Source organism: Petaurus breviceps, unplaced genomic scaffold (assembly GCF_028583685.1).
Source record: "Petaurus breviceps papuanus isolate PSGF00001 unplaced genomic scaffold, PetGlider_PUasm1.0 37, whole genome shotgun sequence".
NCBI classification, from domain to species: domain Eukaryota; kingdom Metazoa; phylum Chordata; class Mammalia; order Diprotodontia; family Petauridae; genus Petaurus; species Petaurus breviceps.
In genome coordinates this window covers 38,151,082-38,178,299 of record NW_027186296.1, presented here as the reverse complement: position 1 = coordinate 38,178,299, position 27,218 = coordinate 38,151,082, and the positions used below count along the sequence as shown (strand labels likewise).

At 44.4% G+C, this 27,218-nt stretch overlaps 1 protein-coding gene across 1 annotated transcript in view; it reads right to left on the bottom strand.

Moving 5' to 3' along the window:
• Positions 1-17,675, bottom strand: part of LOC138169113 (multiple epidermal growth factor-like domains protein 11) — a 55,908-nt gene extending 38,233 nt beyond the window's left edge. Inside the window, exons 1-2 of the mRNA XM_069098264.1 lie at positions 15,927-17,675; positions 8,043-8,217 (exon numbers count right to left, since the gene is read on the bottom strand). Of these exons, the coding sequence (XP_068954365.1) occupies positions 8,043-8,217; positions 15,927-16,153 (402 nt within the window). The 5' untranslated portion in view covers positions 16,154-17,675. The remainder of the gene's footprint in view (positions 1-8,042; positions 8,218-15,926) is intronic.
• Positions 17,676-27,218: the final 9,543 nt, after the last annotated feature.

The window sequence follows — 27,218 nt, the reverse complement described above, 5'->3', positions numbered from 1 at the left end:
AAGCCCCACCTGTCTGGGGGGGGGGGTGAAAAGGGAGATCTGGAAGAAGAAGCCAGTTTCACCAGGGCACCCTAAGCTTCCTTCTTGTTCTTTACTCTGAGTGTATGTGACTTTTCCTGCTATGATCTCTTCCCCCATCCCCATTTGTCTCTGTCACCATCTGTCAAAAGTGCTTATTAATCTGAATATGAGCACTTATTGTGTGGGGAGCACTGCCCTAGGGAACGGCTAGGGATACTGGGGGGGCTTAGATAAGATATAACCCCTGTCCTCTTAGGGATAGCAGTGGGGTATCACACACAATACAAAAGGTTTCCTAAATGAACCAACATTTGAATTGGGCTTTTAGATCATACTTAGGAATTTCATGGGAAAAGGAAAAAAAGGGAACAGCATGAACAAAAGCACGGGGGTAGAAGGGACAGATTTCAGGAACTGGGGATGTAGTCCAGTTTAGGGGGAACATCGGGCACATGGTGAGTATGGGTATGAATCATGGAATCTGAGAGTTGACAGGTACCTCACCTATTAAAAACCACTCTGGATCAAGGAACTTTTCTGTGATATACCAACAAGTGGGAGGGAAAATCCACTATTTCCCCAGGAAGCATTCGATTTTTCCTTACATCCAATCAAAATATCAAAATCTCTGTCTCTGTCTCCATCTCTCTCTCCGTCTCTGTCTCCGTCTCTGTCTCTCAAACTTCCACCCACTGCTTATCGTTTTGTCCAAAGGACCAAACAGCACAAGTCCCTCTTGTGCCCTCAGAGCATCCTTTAAATGCCTTCAGACAACTATCATACCCTCCCTTAAATCTTCTCTTTCTGTGCTAAGCATACAATTGATCTTCCTTAGGGTATGGTCTCAAGACTCCCCACTACCCTCTAGATGCTCTTCAGTTTGTCAATGTTCTTCCTAAATTATCACACCCAAAATTTAACCTAGGACTCTGGATGTGGTCTAACAAGGATCACCTCCCACATTCTAGATCCTCTCTTTCTTTTAAGGTAGCCCAAGATTGAATGAGTTTTTTTTTTCTGCCACTTTGTTTCACTGTTGACTTGTACTGAGCTCAATTCATCAAAACCCTCAGATTTTTTTTACACAAATATTTTCTAGCTATGCATCTCTCAACTTGGACTTGTAAAGTTTTTTTTTTTAATTAAGGTGTAGAGGGGTGGCTAGATGGCACAGTGAATAGAGCTCTGGCCTTGTATTCAGGAGGACCTGAGTTCAAATCCAGACTCAGACACTTAACACAAAAACTAGCCCTGTGATCTTGGGCAAGTGACTTAACCCCAACTGCCCTACCTTCCCCCCTTCAAAAAAAAAAGAAAAAAATTAAGGTGTACATGGTACATTTATCTAAAATAAGTTTCATTGTGTTAGGTTTAATATAGTAATCTCAGGGCAGCTAGTTGATACAGTAGATATAGCATTGAGCCTGGAGTCAGGAAGACAGTTCAAATCTCAGACATTTATTAGCTGTGTGACCTTGGACAAGTCACTTAACCATTTGCCTCAGTTTCCTCATTTGTAAAATGAGTTGAGCAGGAAATGGCAAACCACTCCAGTACTTTGCTAGAAAACCCCAATGAGGTCATGAGAAGTCACACATGACTGAAAAATGACTCAACAACAACAATAATCTCACATGTCAAGATATTTTTGGATTCTAACTTTATCATCCAACATATTAGATATCCTTAGCTTTATGTCATTGGTAAATTTAATCAGTATGCCATTTATGCATTTATCTAGGTCACTGATAAAAAATATAGACCAGCTAAGGGCCAAGACCAGATCCCTGAAGCACTGAACTAGATATTTCCTTCCAAGTGGACAATGAATGAGTAATGATTACTTTTTGGGTCCAGTCATTTAACAAACTTGAATCCACCTAACTGTTATGTCCTGTAGACCAGAGGTGTCAAATAAGTGACCCATGGGTCACATGTAGCCCATAACACTCTTTAGTAATTCCAAAGCAGATTAAAATGTAACAGGAAAACATTTAACAAAATAAAAAAATATATAATAAAAGATAGTGTTACTTTTAAAAATTAAATCAATACTGTAATCAATAAGCCTACAGGGAACCTTATGCATGAATTGGTATGACTACAGTATATATTATTTAGTAGATAATATGAATTAGCCTCATTTCTATTTGAGTTTGACACCACTGCTTTAGACCCTCTTGTTCACAAGAATGGCAGGGCAGACTATAGAAAATACTTTGCTTAAATCTGCATAAACTGAATGTATGGCATTTCTGTGATTCATTAGTCTGGTAATACTATCAAAAAAGGACATGAAGAAAATCTGAGTTGGCCTATTCTTGAAAAAGTCATGCTTCCTCTTGGGTAATCATCACAGCTTCCTTTTCAACATATTTACAATGTGTGAATAATAACTCCTAAAATTTTTGTCGGGAATCTAAGCCAAGCTCACTGACCTATAGTCTGAAGATTCTTCTGGTCCACTTTGTATTTGCCATTCTTTATTCCTGACATAAACTTCCCTTTCTTCACTGTCTTTCAAAGATCACTGACAGCAGTTGAACCCTTTCAGTGTGTGAGAATTCAGTTCATTTTGGTCGGGTGCCTTGAGCCTGTCAAGGGCAGCTAGGTGGTTGTTGTTTGGTCGTTCTCAGTCATGTTGGACTCTTTGCGATCCCATTCGGGATTTTCTTGGCAAAGATTCTGGAGTGGTTTGCCATTTCCTTCTCCAGCTCATTTGACAGATGAGGAAACTGAGGCAAACAGGATTAAGTGACTTGCCCAGGAACACACAGCTAGGAAGTGTCTGAGGCCAATTTTAATTCAGGTTTTCATGATTCCAGGACTAGCCAATATCCACTGCATCACCTTGCTGCCCTTGCAATTTTTGCTGTCCTTTTCAGTCACAAGATTATTTTTGTTTGCAGAGCAGACAGTGCTGAAATAAGATTTGAATAGTTTTGTTTTTCTGTTATCCCTTATTATTTGCCTGTGTACTGTCAGCTAGGTGGCACAGAAGAGAGAGCACTGGGCTTGGAATCAGGAAGACTCATCTTCATTAGTTCAAATCTGGCCCCAGACGTTTACTAGCTGTATGACCTTAGGCAAGTCACTTAACTGTGTTTGTCTCAGTTTCCTCAATTATAAAATGAGCTGGAGAAGGAAATGGCAAACGATTCCAGTATCTATGTCAATGCCAAAAGGGGTCACAGAGAGTTAGACACAACGGAAAGGACTCTGAACAATACTGTCACTTTTCTTTGATTCTCTTTTTCCCCAGCACGATTTTTAAAAGCCCTTTCTGGTATCCTTGTTATTCACCTTCAGACCCAGTTCACTGTGAATTTTTAGTTGTTCTGACAATAAGAAATAAGGCTAGAATGGTAGAATGCCATCATATTGTAGAAAGCCTTGAATGCCAGGCAAAACTGTTTGATTTTCCTTAAATACTTCAGTGATTGTAATGCTGTGATAAGTGATGTACAAAATGTTAAGTACACAGAGTCCCCTTCTCTAGAAGTTTAAAATTCCTATCTTTAGCTGTAGCCCTTTAATAACAACAGTCTTTCATATCTGTAGAGCATTTAAATTCTTGAAACACATGCAATGAGAGGCAGCTAGGTGGATCCATAGTGCACAGAACTCTGGGCCTGGAGTGAGAAGACCTGAGTTCAAATCTAACCTCAGATACTTCCCAGCTGTGTGAGCCAGGACAAGTTACTTAACCTTCATTTCCTTAGATTTCTTCATCTGTAAAATGGGACTAATAGCGCTTACTTCTCAGGGCTGTTGGGAGGCTCAAGTAAGATAACTGTAAAGCACTTAGCCCAGCAAGCCCGGCACAGAGTAAGTGCTATATCAATGTTAGTTATTATTATTTATTATTCAGGCTTCCCATCTCATGGGATCTCTCATAGCCTTCTGCAGCAGATGAGGAAGAACTACAACCTCCACTTTATTTATTTGCTTTTTGAGGGAACTGGGGTTGAGTGACTTGCCCAAGGTCACATGGTTAGTTTTTTGTGTGTTATGTGTCTGAGGCTGGATTTGAACTCAGGTCCTCCTCACTCCAGGGCCGGTACTCTATTCACTGTGCCACCCTACAACCTCTATTTTAAAGATGAGAAAAATGAGGCCTGGAGAAGTTGTGATTTGCCCAAAGTCACACAATGAGACTGGAGCACAGCCAGAACTTGAATCCAGGGCCCCTGACCAAGGCCAGCCCACTGCACTTTACACACTCCCTGTCCCAATAAAAGACACACAAACTTGTTCTTTTCCCTGGTCTCCCATCTTGTATTTTCTCCTAGGAAACAGAAACTGCATAGTCAATACATTACTGTTCACTCTGGCTCTACCCTGACCCCTGGGCATTGTGAAACAGGGAAGCTGCTTTTTTTCAGCACCCTGGGCTTGCTTGTCAATTGATTACAGGAATGTAGATTTATTGCTGCAAGGAAGGAAGGGAGGGAGGGAAAGAGGAAGGGAAGAAAGAAGGAAGAAAGGGAGAGAGGAAGGAAGGAGAGAGGGAGAAAGGAAAGAGGCAGGAATGGAGGGAGGGAAGAAGAAGGAAAGAATTATTTATTAAGCATCTCCTATACAGCCAGGTACTGTGCTAAGCACTTTATAAATATTATCTCATTTGATCTTTGAAGAAACCCTGAGAGCTAAGTATTATTATTATTATTATTATTATCATCCCTATTTTAAAGTTAAAGGAACCAAAGTACTTAATTTAGGTTATGCAACTTGCCCAGGGTCACAGTAAGTGTTTGAGGCTTGATTTGAACTCAAGTCTCCCAGACTCTAGGTCTAACACACTATCCACTGCACTACCTAGCTGCCTCTAGGTGTTTTAGAGGCCCATTGAGTCTAACCTTTCTCATTTTACAAATGAGGAAACTGAGGCAGATGTTGCCTCAATCACTTACTTAGCTGTGTGACTTTAGGCAACATCTGAATTCACATCTTTTTTACTCCAAGCCCTGTGTTTTCCCACTTTACCACCCAGCTGTCAACAAGGAAGTAATTAGTTCACATTTCTAGCCTTTTATCTTATCCTTACAATGCTCCTGGGAATCAGGACAACACGTTTCCATTTTCTGCTCATATTTCAAATAAGCAAACTGAGGCCAAAAGAGAGGCAGAGACTTGCTTGAGGTCAGACAACAAGTCAGCGGTGGAGTTGTGTCTGGAACTCGGCTCCCCCTTCTCTGGAGTCCAGGGCTCCTCTCCACTCTATCTCCCAGACTAGACGTCTCACAGGCGATTATTTCACAGATGCTTTTTAAGCACCTAATACATTCAGAGCACTGAGCTAAGTACTGGGGGAGATAGGAAGTTTATCCTCAAGGAACTTATGGTCTAGTGAGGTGGGAATAAGATGCCTATAAAATTAGCATTACAGTTTTCTAAAAGTGCATAAAAGAGCTGCTGGAGGTTGTGTGAGAACTGGGGCAGAGGGGAGGTCTTTACTGATAGAAAGGATCAGGGAAGGCTCCCAGAAGATGGTGATATTCGAGTTAAGGACAGACAGGAGGAAGAGAAGAGGCACAGAATTTTGATAGTCAGCATTTGTGCAGGGGACAGCAAATAGTCCAGTGTGATTGGAACATGGAGTTCTGAAGCAGAGTTTTAAGATGAAACTGGAAAGGTTGGCCTCAAATGTCAGACCAAGGAGAGTGAACTTTTCTCATTAGGAAACCATTGAAGTGTTTTCAGCAGAGACTTGACAAGAACAGATTCCTGCATAAGGAATATGAGTCTGACGTTGGTGTCCTACCCTGCTCCCTACCCTTTGTGTGTCTGTGTGTGAAAATGTCAATTTAGTGCCATTTCTGAGCTATCTCTTAGTGCCTACCCCCTTTTTATGGGCCAATTAATCACCATGTGCACTCAGTGCTCTGAACTTTTCAAAGTTCTCACAATTACACACAAAATATAATTACTAATTCAACTGAAAATGAGACACATCTCCCTCTTCTCGGTAGAAAGGTGTGGGGCTATGGATGCAGAATGTGCAATAGGCTACCAGAAACAGTTACTGTATCAGTTGGCTTTGATTAAATGTCTTTCTTTGTTACAAAGTAGGGCTCAAACAGAATATATGAAATTTAAGGGAAAATGACAGATACAAAAGCAAAAGGCAACTATGAAACTGAAAAATCATTATCTGTTGATGGTCAGAACCCTGTGAAGGGGGTAGAACAAACATTATTATCCTATTCCATATGAAAAAAAAATAAGCCCAGAGGACTTGTCTCAAGGTCACAGAGCCAATTAGTAGTGGCAGAGCCGAGATGAGAACTCAGGTGTCCTGATTTCCAGTCCAATGATCTTTCCACTAGACCACCCTGTCAACTGCCATAGATTATAAGCTATTCTTCTTTGTTACCTGTGATAGTCTCACCTGGGGCCACTCCACTGATTGCATGGTCTCCTCCCTGACCAGAGCTGACCAAATGCCAGAGCATACTGGAAACTCCTTGACTAGTTCAGCAGCAGCTTCATCCACTCCCTGCAAGACCTCCCTTGTTTCTGAGCCTAGCTGACAACAGGCTGAGAGACACCCGGGGAGGACAATCCATTGTCCCATAATCACCCCGATCTGTTAGGTTAGACAACACCAGCTGAGGACCCCAGACGAGACCATTCAGGTATAATAAGGCTGAATGGGGCTGGGAGGAAGGAGATGGATAGGAGCCGGCCAGGTTTCATCAGGGTAGCTGAGCCTGCAATCTGTCTTAGCCTAGATCCTCTGGCAATTTCGACAGCGAGATGACTCAGATGGAACAGTGAAGTTCCCTGAAGTTTGAGGGGACAGGAGGGAGCATTAAGTCAATGAACAGAAAATAAGTCACTCAGCTCATAGCTTTCTTCAATTCAGATCCTGATGGGGCCTGTTTCTTTAGAGTCTCTCTCCTGACCCTGGAGCATTCCGGGCGACCAGAAATCACAGGCAGCTTTGTTCTTAAAGGATGAACTGCATATAGGCTCTGCACTTTGCTTTCTTACCTCCTCAAATCCCTCCTTCCTCTCCCCCATGGCTCCCCCGGCAGATGTCCAGTACCTCAGTGAAGTGACTCCACTGGCTGGTACTAAAGATGCCTGGAGACCTTGCATATATAAAATCATTTTGTAAAACTCCCTCATTGTTACCAAAGCAAAACACTTTGAGTCTCCCTATTTCAGTAACTGTCCCGCAAACAAGTGACTTCTTTTCCTTAAGATCCACACAAGGCTAGAGAATAAATGGGCCCAAGAGATCCTGTAATCCAACATTCTTCATTTTACAGATTAGGAAACTGGGCAGAGGTAGAATCACTGGCCCAAGGTCACACAGCTAGGTAGTGACAGAACTGCCAGTTCTCCTGACTCAAATTCAAGGCTCTTCAGTATGCTGCACATCCCTTTCATGGGTGATCTTCTTTCTCACCAACCCTGTATCACCTGGATGAAAATGTTCTTAGTAGGTAAACAGAGTCATGCAGAGGGATTTCCTCTAGGCCCATACCATTCAGGTGGTCTGATTGCTAAGAATCTTGCCCCCAGGCTGGCCTCCTTCTGTTCACTCTTCTCCAAATGCAGGTAGAGAGCATTGAAATGGCAAAGATCATGTCACTCAAGAAAATCTGGCCAAGAAGGCAGGGTGAGTCTCCTAGCCACATGGGCCCTCTAATTCCATTGTTTACCCTTTCTCTCCCACCCAGTTCAAGCCCCTTGGTTCCCAAATATGATAACCCAAGGAGGTAGTGCTTATAGAAAATATCACAACAATATTCCTTGGTCACCCCTATGTTCTCACCTGTCATAAATATTGTATCTGATAGCAGCTCCAAAGCCATGGCTGACCTCCTGGACATCCCCTCTGGAGGTTTGTTGTATTCTTTACAACCAATGACCCTGAGTCCTGAGGTTGTGCATCACTCAATTCTCTCATTATTGAACTGGTGAAGAGCAGAGATTTGAGGGGCCTTTCTCTCTCTTCCTTAGATGCTAATGGTCAGAATGGGGATTCAAAGGTCATGTTCTTCTCTTACCATGAAGCCTGGGGCACAGGTGCAGCTCCCTGTGATGCTGTGACAATCAGCTCCATTCTGACAGGCACACACTAGCCGACAGCCCTCTCCATAGGAGCCAGCAGGACAGGACTCATTACAATGTGGGCTGGCCCAACCTGCATGGCACGTGCAAGCTCCGGACACAGGATGGCAGCTAAGTGGAGGAAGGGAGAGAAGAAGAAAGGAGAGAGGGGGAGAGAGGGAGGGAGGAGAAATAGAGAAAGAGAAACAGACAGACAGAGAGAGAAGCTGGTCAGGAATAAAGAAGGGACAACCATTACCCAGACCCACTCACAGTGTAAGAGGAAGGAAGGACCATAGTCTGATGGCCAGTTATGTGATGACAGACTCCTGTCAATGCTGGACTTTGCCTAGAGTGAGGCAGAACATACCCTTCCAGTCTTCGCTCCCACCAGCATGTCATGTATTTTGTTTTCTAGTTTTACTGTACTCTTTGCCATTTCTTGAATACCTCTGATACTTCTTATCTCTGGGCCTTTGCCCATGCCTTTCCTTCTGCTGGGAATGCCCTCCTCCTAGATCTCCAGCTTTCAAAATTCTACCCTTACTTTAAGATCCAACTCAAATTCCACCTCCTTTACTGAGCTTTCCTTGATTCCTCCTCATCCTTCCTCACTCCAGATGGAATTTATTTCACCCTCCCTCAGGACTCCCATAGCCTTAAAAAAAAAAGCCCAAAAATTTCTTTTCAATTATTAAGCACTTATTTTTTTCACCCTTCTCCCCCCACCCCCCCACCCCCCATCTACTGTGGGGGAAAAAAGAAAAGAGAAAGACAGGATTCTTCTATCACATAAACAATAGTCAAGCACAGCAAACACCATAACCATTTATATCTTTCCTGTGGCACTTAGGTCTTATCTTTTTTATTTGTGCACGTGTCTTATAGCCTTGATTAGACTGAAGGCAGAAACTATGGTCTCCCAATATCTCGCACTGCACCTTGTGCAGAGTAGGCACTCAGTCCATGTTTCCTGAAAGTGCATCCTGCCTGAGGTCTCCTAGAGCCAGTATTTTTTCCACTACAGTACAATGCCTCCACCTGATCAGGGAAACCAAAAGCAGAGGCTTGGAGCTTCTGTTCCACCCCTTCAAGATGTGTGACTATTGGACTACCCACCTCCAGGTGAGATGCCTTGACTTACAATTGGTGGGAAAGAGTATTGAGAAGGGAAATGAATTTTAGGGGCTTAGACAGGGTCTCTATCTCCCTGGATAGTCCTCAAAGATAGAATCATGGATAAAAATATTCTCTAGTGGGAAGAATGAGTGTTAGTGTATTCTGATCTACTGCAGAGGTGTCAAACACAGGGCCTGTTGGGAGCATGGCAGTTGTAGCACTCCTGAGTCCTCTGGAACAGGTTAAAATATCATTGAGAAATATTTAACAAAATAAATAAAAATACAATGCAACATAGATGATATTAAAGTTTTCCAAGTCAGTGTGTGGCCTACAGGGATCCTTATGTACAGTTTAGTGGCTTTGGTTTCTATTTGAGTCTGTTACCATTGATCTTACTGTCTCCATTTCTTCTAAAGTAAGACAAAAGATGAAATGAGCTAACGGAACCATGAAGGATCCAGATAATAAGGTAAAAATGTGAGAGGTGGTGGGTCTTTGAAAAGAACAGGAGAGATTCATATAAGTGTGAAGCTGGTTATGTATGTTCCTGCTTGGAGTATGGCTTTGGAATGAAGAGAGGGAGGGGGAGAGGGAGAGGGAAAAGAAGAAGGAGGAAGGGGGGGGAGGGAAAGGTAGAGAGAAGGAATAGGGATGGTGAGGAGGGATCAAGCTATATCTGAGAACCTAGCTCTAGGATCATCCAGCCCTGCTATTCAGGCAAGTCCCTTCAGGTCTTATCATGGCCAATCAAAGCTGGATGCCCTCATCAAAAGGTGACTAGAGATCTTGAGTAAAGATAAATCCCAGTTCCCTGACTGGCAGACAGCTTGAGATTCCCTTGGGTCATAGGCCCAGGTCTCTTCCGAGGAATCTCAGGCAAAGCTTACAATCACTGATATTAAGTTGGGTTCCTTTTTTTGCCTCCTGTTTTTTCCATTTCCCCTAGACATCGATTAATCACAGACTAATAGGAACTGAAAGTTAAACATTACAGGAATATTTTAAGGGTAGGGTTTTGTGCAGTCTCTCCTCGATTGCACATGCCATGAGATTTTTATCAGTGCTGCATCTGTTGGCTTAATCCAATCTTTCAAAGGTAATATACGATCTGGGCTGCTGGATTCCTTCCATGACAATTCAATTGCAAGGGGCACATTCAGAAGACAGGTCTCTCTCTCTCAAGGTTGTTTTCCTTTATTAAGGAGGATGGTTCTTTTGCATGAAGAATAGTAAGTTTACAAAGGGCATGAAATAATCTGGAATTTTGCTGGTGATCTCTCTCTTCCTGAGATGGGTGATCACAAGCCAAGTTCTCCCAGAGAGCTAAGTGGCGCCAGAATTCTGTGTGGGGAGGCCCCTTCCTCGGTAATAACAGAATCTCAGGGTTGAAACAGATCTCAGTGACTATTTAATCTCAAATTCATGAGAACAGAATATACTTCCTACACTATCTCTGATATCTTGCCAAATAATGTCCCCATCTGAAGCCCTCTGAAGAAAGGGGAACCCACTCTCTAGAGTCAGTCCATTCCCCCTTTTGAATGGCTCCGTTTGGAAATCTTTCCTTGTATTAAGCCCAAATCTGCCTCTCTATACTGTCCACTTATTTTTGCCATCTGGGGCCAAGGAGCATGAGTCGAATCCCTCTTCTGTATTAGACCTCACCACAATAAATATCCTAAGTTTCTTTTTAGCTCATCCTTTAGCTCTAGGGACCCAGGACCCACGATGGACCTGGAGATTCAGGTTCTCTTCAAAGCTGCCTTCATCACTTGAGTTAAGCAGCAATTCCCCCATTTCTCAAGAGCTCAGTAGCCCTTTCTTCCTACTGTGCCTAAGAGAAATGATATGACCAATTCAATGTAAAGGTAGAAACAGTGAGGCACAGAGAAGGGAAAGACTTGGAGAGGGCGTTTTTCGTAACTATAGAAAAAAGATACCATTTAGTCAAGGTCTTTCTACTTAGGTATGCTGACCAAAGAAGGAACAATCCTTGGGTTAATGAGGACCTTCAGAGGTTCCCCAGTATGTTCAGACTGACAGCTGTTGACATCTCTTTCCTTCCCCACCCCCTCCTCTTTAATTGAAGGAAAAGGCTCTGCAGAGGGGTAGACTCCCAAGGTGGAGGGGAGAGTTGACTCATGCCCATAAAAGTCCATCCTCACACAGAGAGGTTCTGAGCTATTCTCTGGCTCCAGTGAAGATACAGCAAAACGGGAAATGAGAATCAGTTTCAGCAAGTTATAGAGAACTTTCTGACTGTTGCGGGGCGGGGAGATCAAAACTTGGAAATAGGTAACCAAGGGAGGGAGAAAAATCTTTGAAAATAGGAAAGACAATGTCCTATTAGGGGGCACACCTGCCAGGAAGCATAGAGTAGACACAATAAACTCAGAATAAGGAATGTTCTCTTGTGAAGTACAGGTTTGGAGGAGTTGTTAGTATAGACATTGGCAGATACCCAGGCTACGTGTTCCTTCAGAATCTCCAGGGGCTTCCTGCCCTTTCAGAAAAAGTTGCTAATATGCCACTTGGTCCTGAAACTCAGCATGTGTTCAAGACATTGAGTCAAATAAATAATCATCAATATTAGATGAGCTGAGATTAGCCAGGGGGTGTGGTGGGTGAGGGAGGAAGGAGTCCATCCAGCTAAATAATGCACAGAGGAATCCTTTATAGAAATGATAAATTATGCAGGGAAAGGTTGTGCAAGAATCAATGGGATAACAATAGCTATTTAATTTGGGGGCTTGGCTGGGATATTTACAGTAGAGAGAGCATGTTCTATGTCAATGGGAACAATTTTTTGTGTTGTCCCTGAATGAGGCACAACTCTGCCCCAACACACCCTTAAAGAGTGATGGTGGTGGTGCTAATTGTGTCCTTTTCTCCAGGAAGACACCAGACACCCTTACATACCCAGACACCCCTTACATACCAGACACCCCTTACATACACCAATCACACCAGGAAGCATAAGCCCAGAATAACATTCCCCTGTTCTCTCTGCTTGTTGGAATCCTACCCCTCCTCTTCAAGGTCTAGATCCAAAGCCTTCTCCTCCATGAAGTCTTTCTTGATCACTCCAATCTGCACTGATCTTTTCTCTGACCTGTAGCACTCATTGCCTGGTCTCCTCACTAGAAAGGGGTTCTTAAATTTTTTACGTGGGTCATGGATCATTTTGGCAATTTGGAGAAGCTTATGAATCCTTTCTCAGAATGTTTTTTTCTTTTAATTTGGAATTTAAAGTTTTGAGATGTTATTCTCCATGTTGTTTATTTATTGGGTTAAAATTAGTTGAGATTTTTTTATGTTTATTATAAAAATTATTTTGCAAGAATGCACAAAAATTTTAGGGATATACAGGGAGTCCTCTGAGTGTTTCCAAGTAATCATATAAAGTGGAAAAGTGAAGCTCTTAATTAGATAATTGAGAATAGTGTTTTAAACACATAAAATTTAAAAAAATATAATGACCAGAAAAACCAATTACATTGAAGTAAAGACAAATTTTTCCCATCCAAGTTCATGGTCACTCTGTGACCTTTACCTCAGTTGCCCCCAATCCTACTCATTTCCTGCAATCAGAGACTCCTTGGTCTCTCAGATGACTTGGGAGAAACATTAGTAAAAATCAAATCAAATCAACAAATATTGACTGAGTAGCCATTACTTGCAAAGCCCCTTGAAGGTCACCAATGACTTTATGTTGATTTGAGGGCAATCAAGTAATAAAAATCAAAGAAAGCCAATTAAAGAGGTAGGGGAAGGAGGGGAGAGCTACTTGGGGGGCCAAGGAGGGCATCTAGTATCTCCACTGCCTTCACAAATCATCAGCAAAGACAAAACCCCTGGAGTGTGGACAGCTCCCGAGCCTGCCATTCCTATTCTACCTGTCTCAGGACTGACAGCAGCTGGATGTATCTAATGAAGACTGGGAGGTCCGGAAGAGGGGAGAAGAGGATGGTAGTGGTGGTGAGAAATAGGGATGAGGAAGAAAAGAGGTGGGCCCTCAGCCATTCTTGTCTTTTCTCCTGTCACTTCTTTCTTGCCACAGCCTTGAGAAGACAGTGATTAAGAAATATGTTTCTCAATGGACAGGGGAAAGAAAGAGGGAGGGAGAAGGAGAGGAAGGAGAGAGAGGGAGGGACAAAGGGAGGGAGGGGGAAAGGGAGAAAGAGAGGGAGGGAGAGAGAGAGAGAGAGAGAGAGAGAGAGAGAGAGAGAGATTCTATAAACTGCAGGGGCTTGATGCCTTTTTGTGGAATGAATAAATGAAAGAAGTAGGGAGACGTATGGAAGGAAAGATGACCAAGAGGCAGCCTCCATAACCCCTGAGTCTGAGGGAAGGGAGTCCACTTGCAAAGCTCTTGGAGGTGAGACAATGGGAACTCCTTGTTGCTTGTTTCCTAATCCTCCCTATAGAAAACCCATCTGAGAGGGGTGGACAGGACATCATGGACACTGGAGAGGGAATTACATAGTGACTTGCCCAGGATCACACAGCTAATAAGTGTCTGAGGCTGCATTTGAACTCTGGACTTTCTGACTCCAGGTCCAGCACTCTATCCACGGAGCCACCTAGCTGCCCTCTTATGCTTACTGATTGGCTGATTATAGGGAGTACTTTACTTCCTGTCCCTCAGTCTCGGATGATCCTTCATCTGTCACTCATATTTCTGTTCTGCTCTCCTCCAACCCTCTTATTTACACAAGCTATGGACTACTTAGGGATAGAGGCCAGGCTCTGCTCAAGTTGGAGGTGCAGGTATATGTGTGGGAATATTCTCTGACTCATTTTCTGGGAGACCCTGGCAGCATTAGCAGACCCCAGAAATGAAGCTTTCTAAAACGGTGAGACTGTGGACTCAACAGACCCAAAACCTGATGTGACTGCCCCAAATAGCATGAACCTGACTCAAGCACCGAGTGCAGAGCACGGGAAACTATTGAGCAGGCCACATCAGGACGAATGTGTCCAGTTATGAGCACATTTTAAGAGGGAAACTGCCAGACTGAAGTGTGTCTAGAGACAAGTGAAGGCTTAGAGAGGCAATTCTGAGGAATAGGTGAAGAAAATAGGGACATTTGAGCCTAAAGGGGGCAGGCTTAGAAGAGACATGAGAGCTGTCCCTTCATAAAAGAAGAGTTGTCATACAGAAGAGGGGGTAGAATTCTTCGGGGTTCATTCATTCATCTGACTCTATATATTGGGTGCCTACTATACATAGTGTATTGTACTAACCACAAGAGATGATACTACAGTCATTAAGACATGGTCCTTACCAGGGGGCAGAACTAATAAGATCAATGGATAAAAGTTTCAAGGAGCTAGATTTTGACTCAAAACAAAGCAGGCCATTTTAACACTCAGACTTGACCAGCAATGGAGTTAATGTACTATATTGTGAGGTAGAGAACTCCCCATCACTGGAAATGTTTAAGCAGAGATGAGATAATCAGATGATCAGTAAAATTCTGCCATTTTATAATAGTAAAAGATGAAGAACCTCTATATCCAGGACTTATGGGGGCAGATCACCCACCAAACCACCAATGAAAGCAGGGCAATGGGAGTGAGAGCACGATCCAACTTTATGGCTAATTATTGTTGTTGCTGAGTTGATTAGTCACATCTGACCCCATTTAGGGTTTTCTTGGCAAAGAAACTGGAGTGCTTTGTCATTTACTTCTCCAGCTCATTTTACAGATGAGGAAACTGAAGCAAACAGGGGTCAGTGACAGTCAGTGACTGGAGTCAGAAAGCTAGTAAGTGACTGAGTCTGGATTTGAACTTGGGTCCTCCTGACTCAGGGGCTAATCCACACTAATCCACTGCACCACCTAGCTGTACTTACACCTTATAAGACCACTCAAATTTTACAAACCATCAGCCCCTATCTGTCCTGTTTTCTAGGGCCACAGATTCATCTGATAGCATTTTCCTGAATCCATCAGCATGTACATGGTCACGGGTGTAAAGCCGGAGGAGACTTCAGAGGCCATCTAGTCCAACCCCTTCATTTTGCAGATGAGGAAGCAGAGGACATGGGAAATTAAGTGACTTGTCCAAGATCACATGAGCAGTTACAATCAGGGGCCTCTGACTTCAGGGTCAGTGAATTTTCTGCTGCGCTCATAACATGTTCTATTGCCTCTAGACAGGACAGCTCACATCTCTGTCAGGCTACATGGGGGTGGAAGAGGGAAGAGGGGCACCATTCCTACTTTTAAAGAGATGTAACAGAAGGAAATTCCATGACTTTCATCAGCATTCTATTAAGGGTAGGGGTGGGGAGTTCTCCATGCTCTCCTGAGAGGTAACTTTAACATAATGTTAGAAATAGAAGAAAATTTGAACATGATCTCTTCTACCTTTTTCATTATTTAGATGAGAAAATGGAAGTTCAGAGAGGAAAATACATCGCCCAAAGTCATGATGTTAATAAGTGTCAGAGCTGGGGCTCCAGCCTAGGTCTTTTGCCTGAAAGATCAGAGATATTTCCAATTTGTCTTTTTTTTTGTTCACATTGTCTAGATCCAGATTCCTCCTACTTTAGTCCTTTCCAACTGGAGAAGGGGCAGCAGCAGCCCAGGGGCCTGGTGTCCTGGGGGTGTGTCTAGCCCCCTTCTTCAAACCTGACACTCTTAGGACTCTCACCATCCCACTTCCTTGCCCTGATACCCCTTGTATCATCAGTCTTTGGGAACACTTACCTGAGCGTGTTGGTGGCATTGCAGGGACAAGGCTTGGCACACTGTGGGCCATGCAGCCCCTCTGGACACAGACGCTCCTGGCATCGGGGGCCTTTGTAGCCTGGGTCACATGCGCAGGCACCTGAGGCTGGTGAGCACTGGGCCCCGTTGTGACAGTCACAGCGCTGGGAGCACTGGAATCCGAAGGTCCCAATGGGGCACGCCTCTTGGCATCTACAGGGTGACATGCAGAGCAGCTGAGGCCTCCCCAAGCCTTGGCAGGAGTTGGGAGACCCCAGATTCAGACCCAGAAGTGATATCAAAGACCAAGTCCAACCCCCTTCATTTTACAGATGAGGAAAGTGAGGCCTAGAGAAATTAAATGGCTTATCCAGGGTTGGGACAGCTCGTATCTGAGGCTGCATGGAAACCCAGGTGACTCCATGTATACCTCTCTCTTAATTATCCAGAACTTACAGAAAGCGTGGTCTTGCATACAGAAAAGGAGGAGACACGCCAGGCTGGCAAGGACTCAGCATGGCAGAGGGGTTATATCAAGTCAAATCCTAATCACCCTGGAATTTCACCCCCCTCCCCATTTCTGTATGGCAGGCCATGTTTCAACCCTTCCAACCAAATTCAATGCATATTCGAGTAATGGAGAGAGACCTGTCACCCCCCAGCATGGCTCTCCGAATGGATCATTTGGTTGTGGTGCTGGTGTCTCCCCTCTTGGCCTTGTCCTCATGGGACTCATACATTGGAGAAGAGCCTGCCTCTGCCTCTGATCTCCTCCATTAATCATAACAATGGCAGCTGACATCTCTATGGAGTTCTAACACTTGCAAGGCACTGGACAAAGTTGAGTTCATGTGATCCTCTTGACAAGTCTGTGAGGCAGGCACTCTTTTCCCCATTGTACAGAGAAGAAAACAAACTCAGAGAGGTCTGTCAGTTTGCCCATGGTCACATAGCTCATACATTTTGGAAGGTAGGATTTGAAGCCAATCCTCTCTGACTTCCAAGTCCAGTACTCTCCATCACACCGCACTATTGCCATACCCCTTTCTCACCAGCAGCAGGGGCCAGTGATCTCGGAGACTCTTGCCTCCTCTGTAGGGCACTTTACCTCTTGCTATATTTATAGGGATGATGAAGCGCCATATAGCATAAAGAAAAGCATCTGGAAATGAAATATTGACGACCTAATCCATTTGCATAATTAGCCTTTTTCCTGCTAACAATTTAAACAACTTATTTATTTAGAGATCAAGCAGCTCCTGCTAATGAATTTTACACAAAGCATGCTAATAACGGGGCCTCTGGAACATAAGGATAATCACAGCAGGAATTAGTTCTCTACTTAAACATCCTTCCTTTGCAACATATCAATCTAATGTGTCCAATAATGCCATTAACAACCAGATACATTGCTCAATTAAATCACAAAATGAGCTGCAAAGCCCTAGTTATGTTTCTTGTTTAATTTACATTTGTTCCTGCCTATCTGGGGAGGCCGCGTTATTACACCCGCTGAACTTTAATATGCTCAGCGATGATTTGGGTTGGGTTAATGTGGCTGTCACCGGCAAAATGGATGGAGGCAATTTCACAAAATATTAAACACGAGGTGGCCCGTGTAGAGGCACAAGCCAAATATCACCAGGCCTTCCCATTTTCTGCTTGAGCAGATCGATCCATGGGGCTTTCCAAAGGGCACTTAGGTTTGCTGTGGGCCCTTCCCCTGGAATTTGTCACTAGAGCATGGAGATGGGAGCTGTCTGACTTCTGAAAGTCAGATTGACGTTTGCCTTTCTCCCTCTGTCACCGCTTCTACCCTGGATGCTTTGTCCCTTGGTTGGCTGATTGGGAAAAAACAGAGGAGGTGATATTCTTCTAGGTTAGGAAGCATGGATAGTAGGCCATGGAACAGTGATGCTGGGTCCAGCCAGTGGGAGAACAGGGCTGTGTCTTTTTCTTTGAATGATTGGCTAGTAGTTATTCTATTAACATTCTGCACTGGAACAGACCTCCCTGATCTCACAGATTCCTGTGTTCTATACTTTCCTCCTATCCTTGTTTCTTGCTCTGCTTTAGGGTTCATGCCCAATGGAGGGGTACTTCAGCTCCGAGCTCCTCCAAGGACCGAGACAAATCCTTGAAAGACTTCAGGGTCCATCTGGTCCAAACCCCTCATTTTATAAGTGAAGTGATTCGTCCAAGGGCACACAGTTAAGAGAATAACAGAGCTAGAATTTGAACCTAGGTCTTTGGATTCCTTATCAAGCACCAATTCAAGTACACTTGTGTTGCTAAGGCTTTCTGAAGGCCAGATGGAAGGAAATGCCATGCATGTGAACACAGATTCTGAAAGAAATTACACTGTTTCTGAATGACCTCAGGCTGCAGGTAAAGACAAGTTAAAAAACAGGAAATGTCTAGGCTCCAGTTGCATTCTTATGAGCCATCACTGTAAAGACTGTGCTGAGTAGTAAGGCAGAAGTGAGCCCGTCTGGGGGTGGGGGGGAGGGAACTGAACAACATCCAGGTGAATCTGTAGATTTGGGGGCTGGAAAGGCCTTTAGCTTGGCTCCTTTCTGATTCTCAATCCCATGTGAGAGCTTGACCTTTGTCCAGTTTAGGCATCTGTTGTTTGTATGTATTCCTGATGAAGACTCCCCTCAGTCCCAGCCAAACAACCACACCCTTCACCTCCCACCCCAGCAGGGCCTTCAGGACTGGCCAGCTGTATTACGTCAGAAATATGCCCAGTCTGAAGGGAAGTAGAAAATAAAACTCTGGGCAACTGAATTGTTGGGTCTAAACTGTGTCTCTGAGTCAATACAGAATAAAGAAACAAAATAAAGACAGAAACAACTTCTACCTGAGGAGTGCCGCTTTGCTGGGAGAGGCTGCTATTGTTTTTGTCTTGTCCTGTGATTTTACTGTAGCAAGGAACTCGCAGTATAGAGACTGTCCCCACAAGTGGACATTTCGCAGCTCAGCTAAAGGTCTCTGGGAATGACTTGGCACACTTAGAGGCTGTGATCTGTCCACAGTCACACAGCTGGAATGTATCAGGGGCAGGCCCAGATTGGACCCAGATTTTCCTGACTCCAAGACCAGCATCATTCACCATGCTTCACTGACTCTCTGATATGTTACAGATACGTGAACAAAGTGATTGATTTCAAAAGCTAAGCAAATAGGACTTCTGGATTACCAGCTCCTCTCCATTAACTCCTATAATTGAGACTGGCTAGTTTACTCTCCTCCCTCCCTTAGGGAGAGTCACTATAAATCTTGGGTATAATGTTAGACTGGGTGACCCTCTGCAAGTTAAAGGTGAACCTGTTTGGGAGGCAAACTTACCACGTGCCTTCTGAGGAGCATGGGAAGGGGTATGATCCTTATTTGCAGAGCTATTATGAATAATGGAAAAATCAACAATCAGGACAACGGGTGTCCGCAGGTGACTCCTTACCTATCCCCCATGTAGCCAGCTGCACACTGGCATCGTCCTGTCACGTGGTCACACTGCCCTCCATGGTGGCATGGGCAGCTCTGGCTGCAATTGATGCCAAATGTCCCTGGTGGGCAGGGCTGGGCACACACCACTCCCTGAAACAGAGGAGAGAGAGGTTTTGTCTGACCTGAGCTACCGAGAGGAGCGATAGAGGCCAGCCCTCCTGTTAGATGAGTTTTTTGTGTCACAGACTCCTTCAACAAGCCAGTGGTACTACAGACCCCTTGTTTTTAAATGCATAAAATAAAAATATGTAGGGTTACAAAAGAAACTAATTATTCTGAAATATAGTTGTAATATTTTTTTTAATTACAGACCTCAGGTTAAGAACCCATGCCAGAAACTACTGTTAAAGTTTGTACTATCCACACAGATTCTTTGTAGTCCCATAGTCCTGGCACCTTTAACTCAATTTAGGGTGTCAGGAAAGGCCCCAGCACAGCTATGGAACAGACAAGGGCAGAGTGTCTCAGAAGAAATACTATTGGGAAGAAGGACATTTTGACTCAGAGAGAAGCAGGCAGTGAAGAGGAGAGCCTAAGTGGGCGAGGAGTGAGTCTTAGAGCTCAGCCTTTGGGGGGATGGTTCTCTTCTCCTAATTATGGTCATTTACCATTGCTTATGTGATTTCACCGATATGCCCTTTCATTCTTAAACTCCAAACCCTTCTGTTTTCCTTCAAGGACCAACTGGTCTCCTCCCTCGTGTCTTCCACCAATTCCCATTACTGTCCTGCCTCATTTCTCTGCTGTACTTAAGTTAATCTTTTCATTATTCCTGGTCAGGAGCTCACCTGGTGATTCATGCTCACCTCTGCAGCTTTGAAAGTTCTACCCATCAGGGCAGGTAGGTGGAAGAGTAGATAGAGCACTGGCCCTGGAGTCGGAAGGACCAGAGTTCAAATCCTGTCTCTGACACTACCTGTGTGACCCTAGGCAAGTCACTTAACCCTGATTGCCTCCAAGAAAGAAAAAAGAAAGTGCTACCTCTCTCCTTTCCTTACCCCCTACCTAGCTCTGGAAACATCAATCAAACCTATGCTACCATTTCTAGAAAGGATGTGTCAATCAATTAAGCTGTAACTACTCACTGTCACTGACTTCCCTCAATCAAACAGTAAACATTTATCAAGGACTTTGTTATCGTTTCATCATTTTCATTTGTGTCTGATTCTTCATGACCCCATTTGGGGTTTTCTTGGAAAAGATACTGGAATGGTGTGCCATTTCCTTCTCCAGCTCATTTGACAGATGAGGAAACTGAAGCAAACAGGGTTAAGTGACTTACTAAGAGTCACACTGCTAGTAAGTGTCTGAGGCTGGATATGAACTCAGGTCTTCCTGACAAAAGGCCCAATACTCTATCCACTCTGCCACCTAAGTTGGCACCAAGATCCTACTTAAAAATTTCTAGGAATAGAGAACTAATGGACTCTCAGACAAACTATAAATGGCAAACTAAGAAAACTTAGAGATTACCTAGTCCACCCTGCTCACTTTACGGATGAAGAAACTAGGGACCAGAGAAAGAAAGTGACTTATATATTCATTACTTCCTGTTTCTACCTAACCTGCCTGTATTAAGTGCCTACTATGTGCCAGACACGGAAGAGAGAGGAACAAAGACAAAGCCAGTTTGGCCAGATCCAGAGCATAGGTGGGAAGGGATAATGTCCAAGGTTGGGGCCAGGGAAGAAGGGCTTTAAAAGGTAAAGAGAGAATATACATTTTATCCCAAGAAAACAAGAGTCACTGGAATTGAGTGAACAGGGGAATGACCTAGTCAGATCCATTTAAAGGAAATGATTTTGGTAGAATACCCTTCTCTGCCTACCACTTCTCTTTAGAATACTGTGTTGTCTTTGCCTATTAGAATCCAATAGGCAAAGACAACCCAACAGGGCAACATTAGAATGTCCTTTGAGGGACAGCCCCAGAGTCAGGGCTTTCTTTTCCAGATACTGGACAGGATTGTGACCACCCTAGCTAGGGAAGTGAGCAATGGAAACCACTAAGAGCCTGGGGGTGAGATGGTGGTCACCCTGATGGAGTGGACCTTCTCTGATATTCCTTACCTTTCCCCAACTATCCCCCTTTCCTTGGGAGAAGCCCTATCACTTGGCTTCCGAGTCATTATTTTGTGACTGTTCGTGCCTGTGTGTGGAGTATTAATAATTCATACAAATCTGCAAGTAAAATGCCTTGTGTCAAAAATAGAAATCCAATTGTCTACAATAAAATTAAAAACATAAAGTCCTCAAATCCAAAGACTCCTCATCGACACAAGCTTCTATCGTCTGGAATAAATCCTTTGAGGTATCAAGGAGGTGGGGGAAAATTACCCTCCGAGCCTGTTCTCTCTCCATCCCACACTCCTGCATGTTTGTCTTTCTCCCCTCTCCTCCTCTGACGACTCAGCACTGCTTTCATTAATTCTGGAGAGTAGCCTGAAACTCACACTCAGTGTTCACAAGGCTCTTTGTCTCCCTCTGTCTCTGTCTCTGTCCCTGACCTCTCCCTCCTCCCTCTCCCATCTCATTTCAGCTTGTCCATCTGCTTGCTTGGCTCAAATGCATTTGGCTTGGCCTCTGGGGACCAAGCTTTTACAAAAAGATGGTCTTCCAAGATTTTCCCCTAGGGTTCTCAGGTAGCTGGGCTGGGAGATATGGGGCATGCAGTTATCTCAAACAGCCTCCCTCCCACCCCAAGTCCCAGCCTCCTCCATAATCAATAGTGCTCCTTCAACTTCCTCCTCTGGAAATTGTCCCCACTCTGTATTCACAGCCTCCAAAAATATCCCACTTCTGCTCAGCTAGCTACAGTCTCATACCCTCACCAGAGAAGTTTCAGGTCCCAGTGGGAAACAGCCTCAGTGGACCATTCAGCATCTCCAGGAAAGGGCTAGTACTGATGAGGTAGATGAATGGAGGTCTCCCTCAAAAGCAAAAACAGGGATGGAGGGAGGGGAGTCCAAGGAAGTCAGTCCTTTCCGGGGGTTGCTTCTGACTTCCCCAGTGAAGGTTTAGGGAGTACTGGGGAATAGGAGAAAACTCCTGGTTAAAGAATGTTTGGGTAAGACATCAGGGGACTAATGGTACAGCATGCTTCCTGCCTCTTGACAGAAAGATGGTGGACTACAGGTGTGGAATGTGGCACACCTGTGGTATATCACAAATGTGTTCCTTTGTTGTGTTTGCCTGTATTTATTTTAAGGATGTGAGGCAGGAGAAGTTGTTTGAAACTGAAAAGATCATCATGAAAGCATTAAACATGAGATCCTGAGACTGTGGATTTCAGGTATCTAGGGCATCCTACTGATGACCTCAGCACTATATTAAGTTTAATGCAGTATTCCACAGACGGAATGGACACAAAGTAGGAATCTAGCTCTTTCACACCCTGCCTTCCCATTTCCCACTCAATGTGATCTGAATAAGAATAGAGAGAGGAGCTGAAAATTCTTCAAACTTTTCTTTCCCTGTCCCTTTGTCGATTTCTCGTGTCACCTCCCATCTAATCGTGACCCACTAGACCTGAGACCCCACTTACCGTCCAGCCAGGGGGGCAAGCACACTCCCCTGTGATGTGATGGCAGGTACCCCCATTCTGGCAGGGGCAGCGCAGGTCACAGTGTGCCCCATGGCTCCCAGGTGGGCACTGCTCCTCACAGCTGAAAAGAAAACAGCTTCATTAACTGTGGGTGAAAAGAGGGCCAGACCCACTCACGCACTCAGCATCAGGCAATGGGCCACACGTAGAGGCAGACTGCTTGGCTCTGGTCACTATGCCCTCTTGGGCAATCCTCCCAGCTTCAGTTCCTCCCTCCATAAGACAGAAATAACCTCTTGATTCTGGAATTCTCTGAAAATAGTTGGAGGGAAGGAAACAGGGGGGCAATTTTCCTGGATAGAGGCACTCTGGGGAGTCTGTTACCGCAAATGGGTAAATGAAGGCATCCAGGCTAACACTAAGTGTGGGTGGCCAAGGAGGAGGAGTGTGATTGCTGCCAACAGCAACAAGTGGCACAGACAGCCCAGGGAATCAGATGTTAGCCCAAGAAGCCTTTGTCCCTCTGAGGCCCACACACCATGTTTTCTGGAAGTTCCCTGGCTAAGTGCCCATCATGGCACCTCCCTAGACATTCTGAGGAATTTAGGATATCAAGGCTGAGATCTGTCTTCATATAATATGCCTCCTCTGTTATAAACCTGTGAGGTAAGCAGAGCCAGTATGATTATCCCCAACTGGAACATTCCTAAAGTAAGGACCAGGAAGATTCATTTATTTGCCTAAGGGCACATAGTGAATTTAATTTGCCAAACATTTATTAATCTCCTACTATGAATGAATGATAAAAGTATCAAGTGCTTACTGTGTGATAGGCACTATGCTAAGCATTGAAGGGTGCAAGCATGAGGAAGCAAAGAGTCCTGTTTTCAACAGCTTACATTCTTTTTTTAAATATATTTTTCTTTTTTTAAATTTTTACTTTTGAAATTTAATATTTTATTTTTCCCCAATTACATGTAAAATTTTTTTGAGTTCCCAACTCTATCCCTTCCCTCCCCCTCTCCTACTGAGACAGCAAGCAGTTTGATAAAGTTTCATATGTGCAGTCATGCAAAACATATTTCCATGTTAGAAAGAGGTTGTATTCTATTGGGGGAATACAATGCATACACTGGAGGTAGAATTGGCAGGGGGGAGCAGTAGGGTTGAGGAATCATGATTCAGAACTGCTTCCAAATCTCAGTTTCCAAATCTGCCCACTGGAGATAAGAATACTGGCCCTGCTTACCTCACAGGCTTATAATAGAGAAGGTTAAAGCTAAGAAAGAGCCAGGTCCTGGCATGCTAGACCCTGGCAAATGCCCAGCGAGGTGGGGATGGTGGGCACCTCACTGGGGAACTTCTAGAAAGTGGGGTGCTGTGGAAGCCAGGTTCCACAGAAGACAAGGCAAAAGCACATCCTTGTAACTCAAAGTTTTGTTGGGGAGTGGGGGAAAAAGGACGATGAGGAGGATGCAAGTAGCATGGTTTGAGAATGGCTGGTTACAACACCAGGCCCAGGAATGCAAACAGAATAAAAAAGAATTCCCATCTTCAAGGACCTTACCCAGCGCTAGTGGTATAATACAGTGTTTACATAGATTAAAAAAACCAATATAATTTGAGGTCAGAGAGATTGATAACTGGAGGAATCAGGAAAGGCTTTGGCTTCCAAGGTGGCAATTGACTTAAGCCTTGAAAGAAGAAGGGAGGAAGGGAGAGCATTCCAGATGGGTTAGGTGGGAGACTGGAATGCCTAGTGACAGCCAATGGGCTTCTGTGCCTAGAAAACAGACTGCTTTGAAGGACAGAGATGTGACATGTCTGGAATTATGGCAAGCTCAGGACCAGATTCCAGTTTTTTCTTCCATACTACATTGACTCTCTGGCATCTCAGCCTCTAAGGAGATGTTTCTAGGATCAGGATTTAAATGCAGTCTGACTTTGACCATGGTGTTTGGTCATTGACTCCTTGCAGCTAAACTTGTCCTGAGAAGGGTGGTAGAGGAAAGCTAAGGAATGCCTTTTCTAGTATCTCCCTTTCCAAAGGTCCTCTGGGCTCAGGTTATTCCTCATCAAGGTGAGTCTGCTGGGAAGACTCTGGTATGTAGGGGGCAGGATGCACGTAGAGCAGCATTGGCCATTGGGAACCCCAAGAGGATGGGGCAGTTCCAGGGCTGACCAGGAGCTCTGCTTTTCTTTGCAGGCATCCCAAACTGAAGAGATTTGATCCTTAGTACTAGGGGCCCACAGCTGATGTAAGTTCAGCAGAGGTCTCTCAGAGACTAGTAAGGGCCAGGTCAACTCTACACAACTAGGGTTTGGAATAGGAAGTAGCAGGGAGAGGAGATCCAAGGAGAAGAAGATTCAAGAGGATTCTTGTGCATTCAAACTTTGCATGACAATCATGAAAGCTCTATGCAGAGCAGCTATGTAAAATGTTGTTCTTCCTTCATCCAAGAGCACCAATGGCATCATAATCGAGGACTGAGGCACGTTTGCAAACAGGTCTGCAGCCCTATTGCCCACATTTGTTCAGACCCCAAAGTGCAAGGATGCTCAAGGCATGGAAGAAATGGGCAGCTTGGTCTTGCCTCCTAAAGACTCCAGACTTTGCCATTCACTCTGAACCTGTACCCTTAGGTCCTTTCAGCATGATCTGCAGGTGAGGTCTCCTCTACGTATCATCTTTCTCAACTAGAGCATGAACTCCCTCGGGTGGAAGGGCACAGTTTTTGCCTCTTTCTTTGTATTCCCAAGACTTATCATAGTACCTGGCACACTTAGTAAATACTTTTTTCAGTAATTTGTCCCCCATCTCTACAGCACTTACTAGACGCCAGTGTAGCCTGGTGCACAATGGCACTCTCCAGTCCGAGGGTCACAGGTGGCACCATTGTGGCACTGACAAGGAAGCTGACAACCCTTGCCATGGGTGCCTGGCTCACAAAAGTCTTCACAGCGCCAGCCCCGGTAACCATCAGCACACACGCAGGCCCCTGTGATAGGATTGCACAAGGCACCATTCTGACACTGGCAGCGATTGCTACAGTGGGGACCCCAGTGGTCACTGTCACAGCCTGAAACAGAAACACAGAGAGTTATGGGACCCTGGGTGAGTGCCTGCCTTGAGAATATATTGGATCATTCCTCTCTGTCTTGGTTTCCCTCCCTCAATCTTGGTCTGTGTCTCTACTTGTCTCTCAGGCTTAATCCTTTTCTGGCCACTGCCTCCCTTTTTTCTTTATGTTTCTCTGCTTTTCTCTGTCTCCCCCTATTTCTTGGATCATTGAGTCATAGGTCTAGAGCTAGAAAGAACTTCAGAGGTCATAGCATCACAGATTTAGATTGGAAGAGATTTTATAAACCATCTAGTCCAATTCCCTTAAATGGGTAAATCCCTTACCCATGGTCACACTTTAAATAGTAAATAGTAGAGTCTGAATTTGAAATAATGTCCTTTGATCCCAAATCTAGAGCGCTTCCCATAACTCTGAGCAAGATGTTCAACCTCCTTAGGCCTCAGTTTCCTCACTTGTAAAGAGGGTTATGCCAGATGGCCTTTGAGGCCCCTCCCAGGTCTTTATCTATGATCCCATGTCCATATCTTGGAATTTCAATCACTTTCTGTCCCCTGCCTCTTTCTTTCTATGAATCTGTTTCTTTCTCTGTCTCTATCGTCTTTCCTCCCTTTTGAGTTTGCAGGTTTTAGAAGGACAGTGCTAGAAGGGCCCTCAGTGATCATCTAACTCCCACTGGACATGCTCCCAATTGTTAAAGTACTCAGAACTGATCACAAAACTCCAGAGATGGGGTCTCACCAGGGCAGAGACCAGCAGGACTGTCACCTCCCTCATTCTGGGCATCAAGCCTCTCAAAGAAGTACAAGATCATTGGAAATCTTTGAAAATAATTCCATGCACTTCCAAGATCATTTCCAAGCAGCACTGTTGCAATTCAAATTCTAGAGCCCCCTAAAGGGGGTGAACAACTTGTCTGAATGCCGAGAGTCCCAGCAGAGTCACCTGAGCTCTTAGCAACTCCTTCATCAGCTTGATTCAGCCCAGCAAACATTAATTACACTCCTACTGTGCGCAAAGCACTGTCCTGGGAGCTGGGGAGACAGAGAAGGTGATATAAGTCTAGAAGAGATAGGATCTCTTGCTCTTGAAGATTTATGATCAAACAGGGGAATACGTCATATCCACAAACCACCTTATGGTTTTTAAATGCAGAATT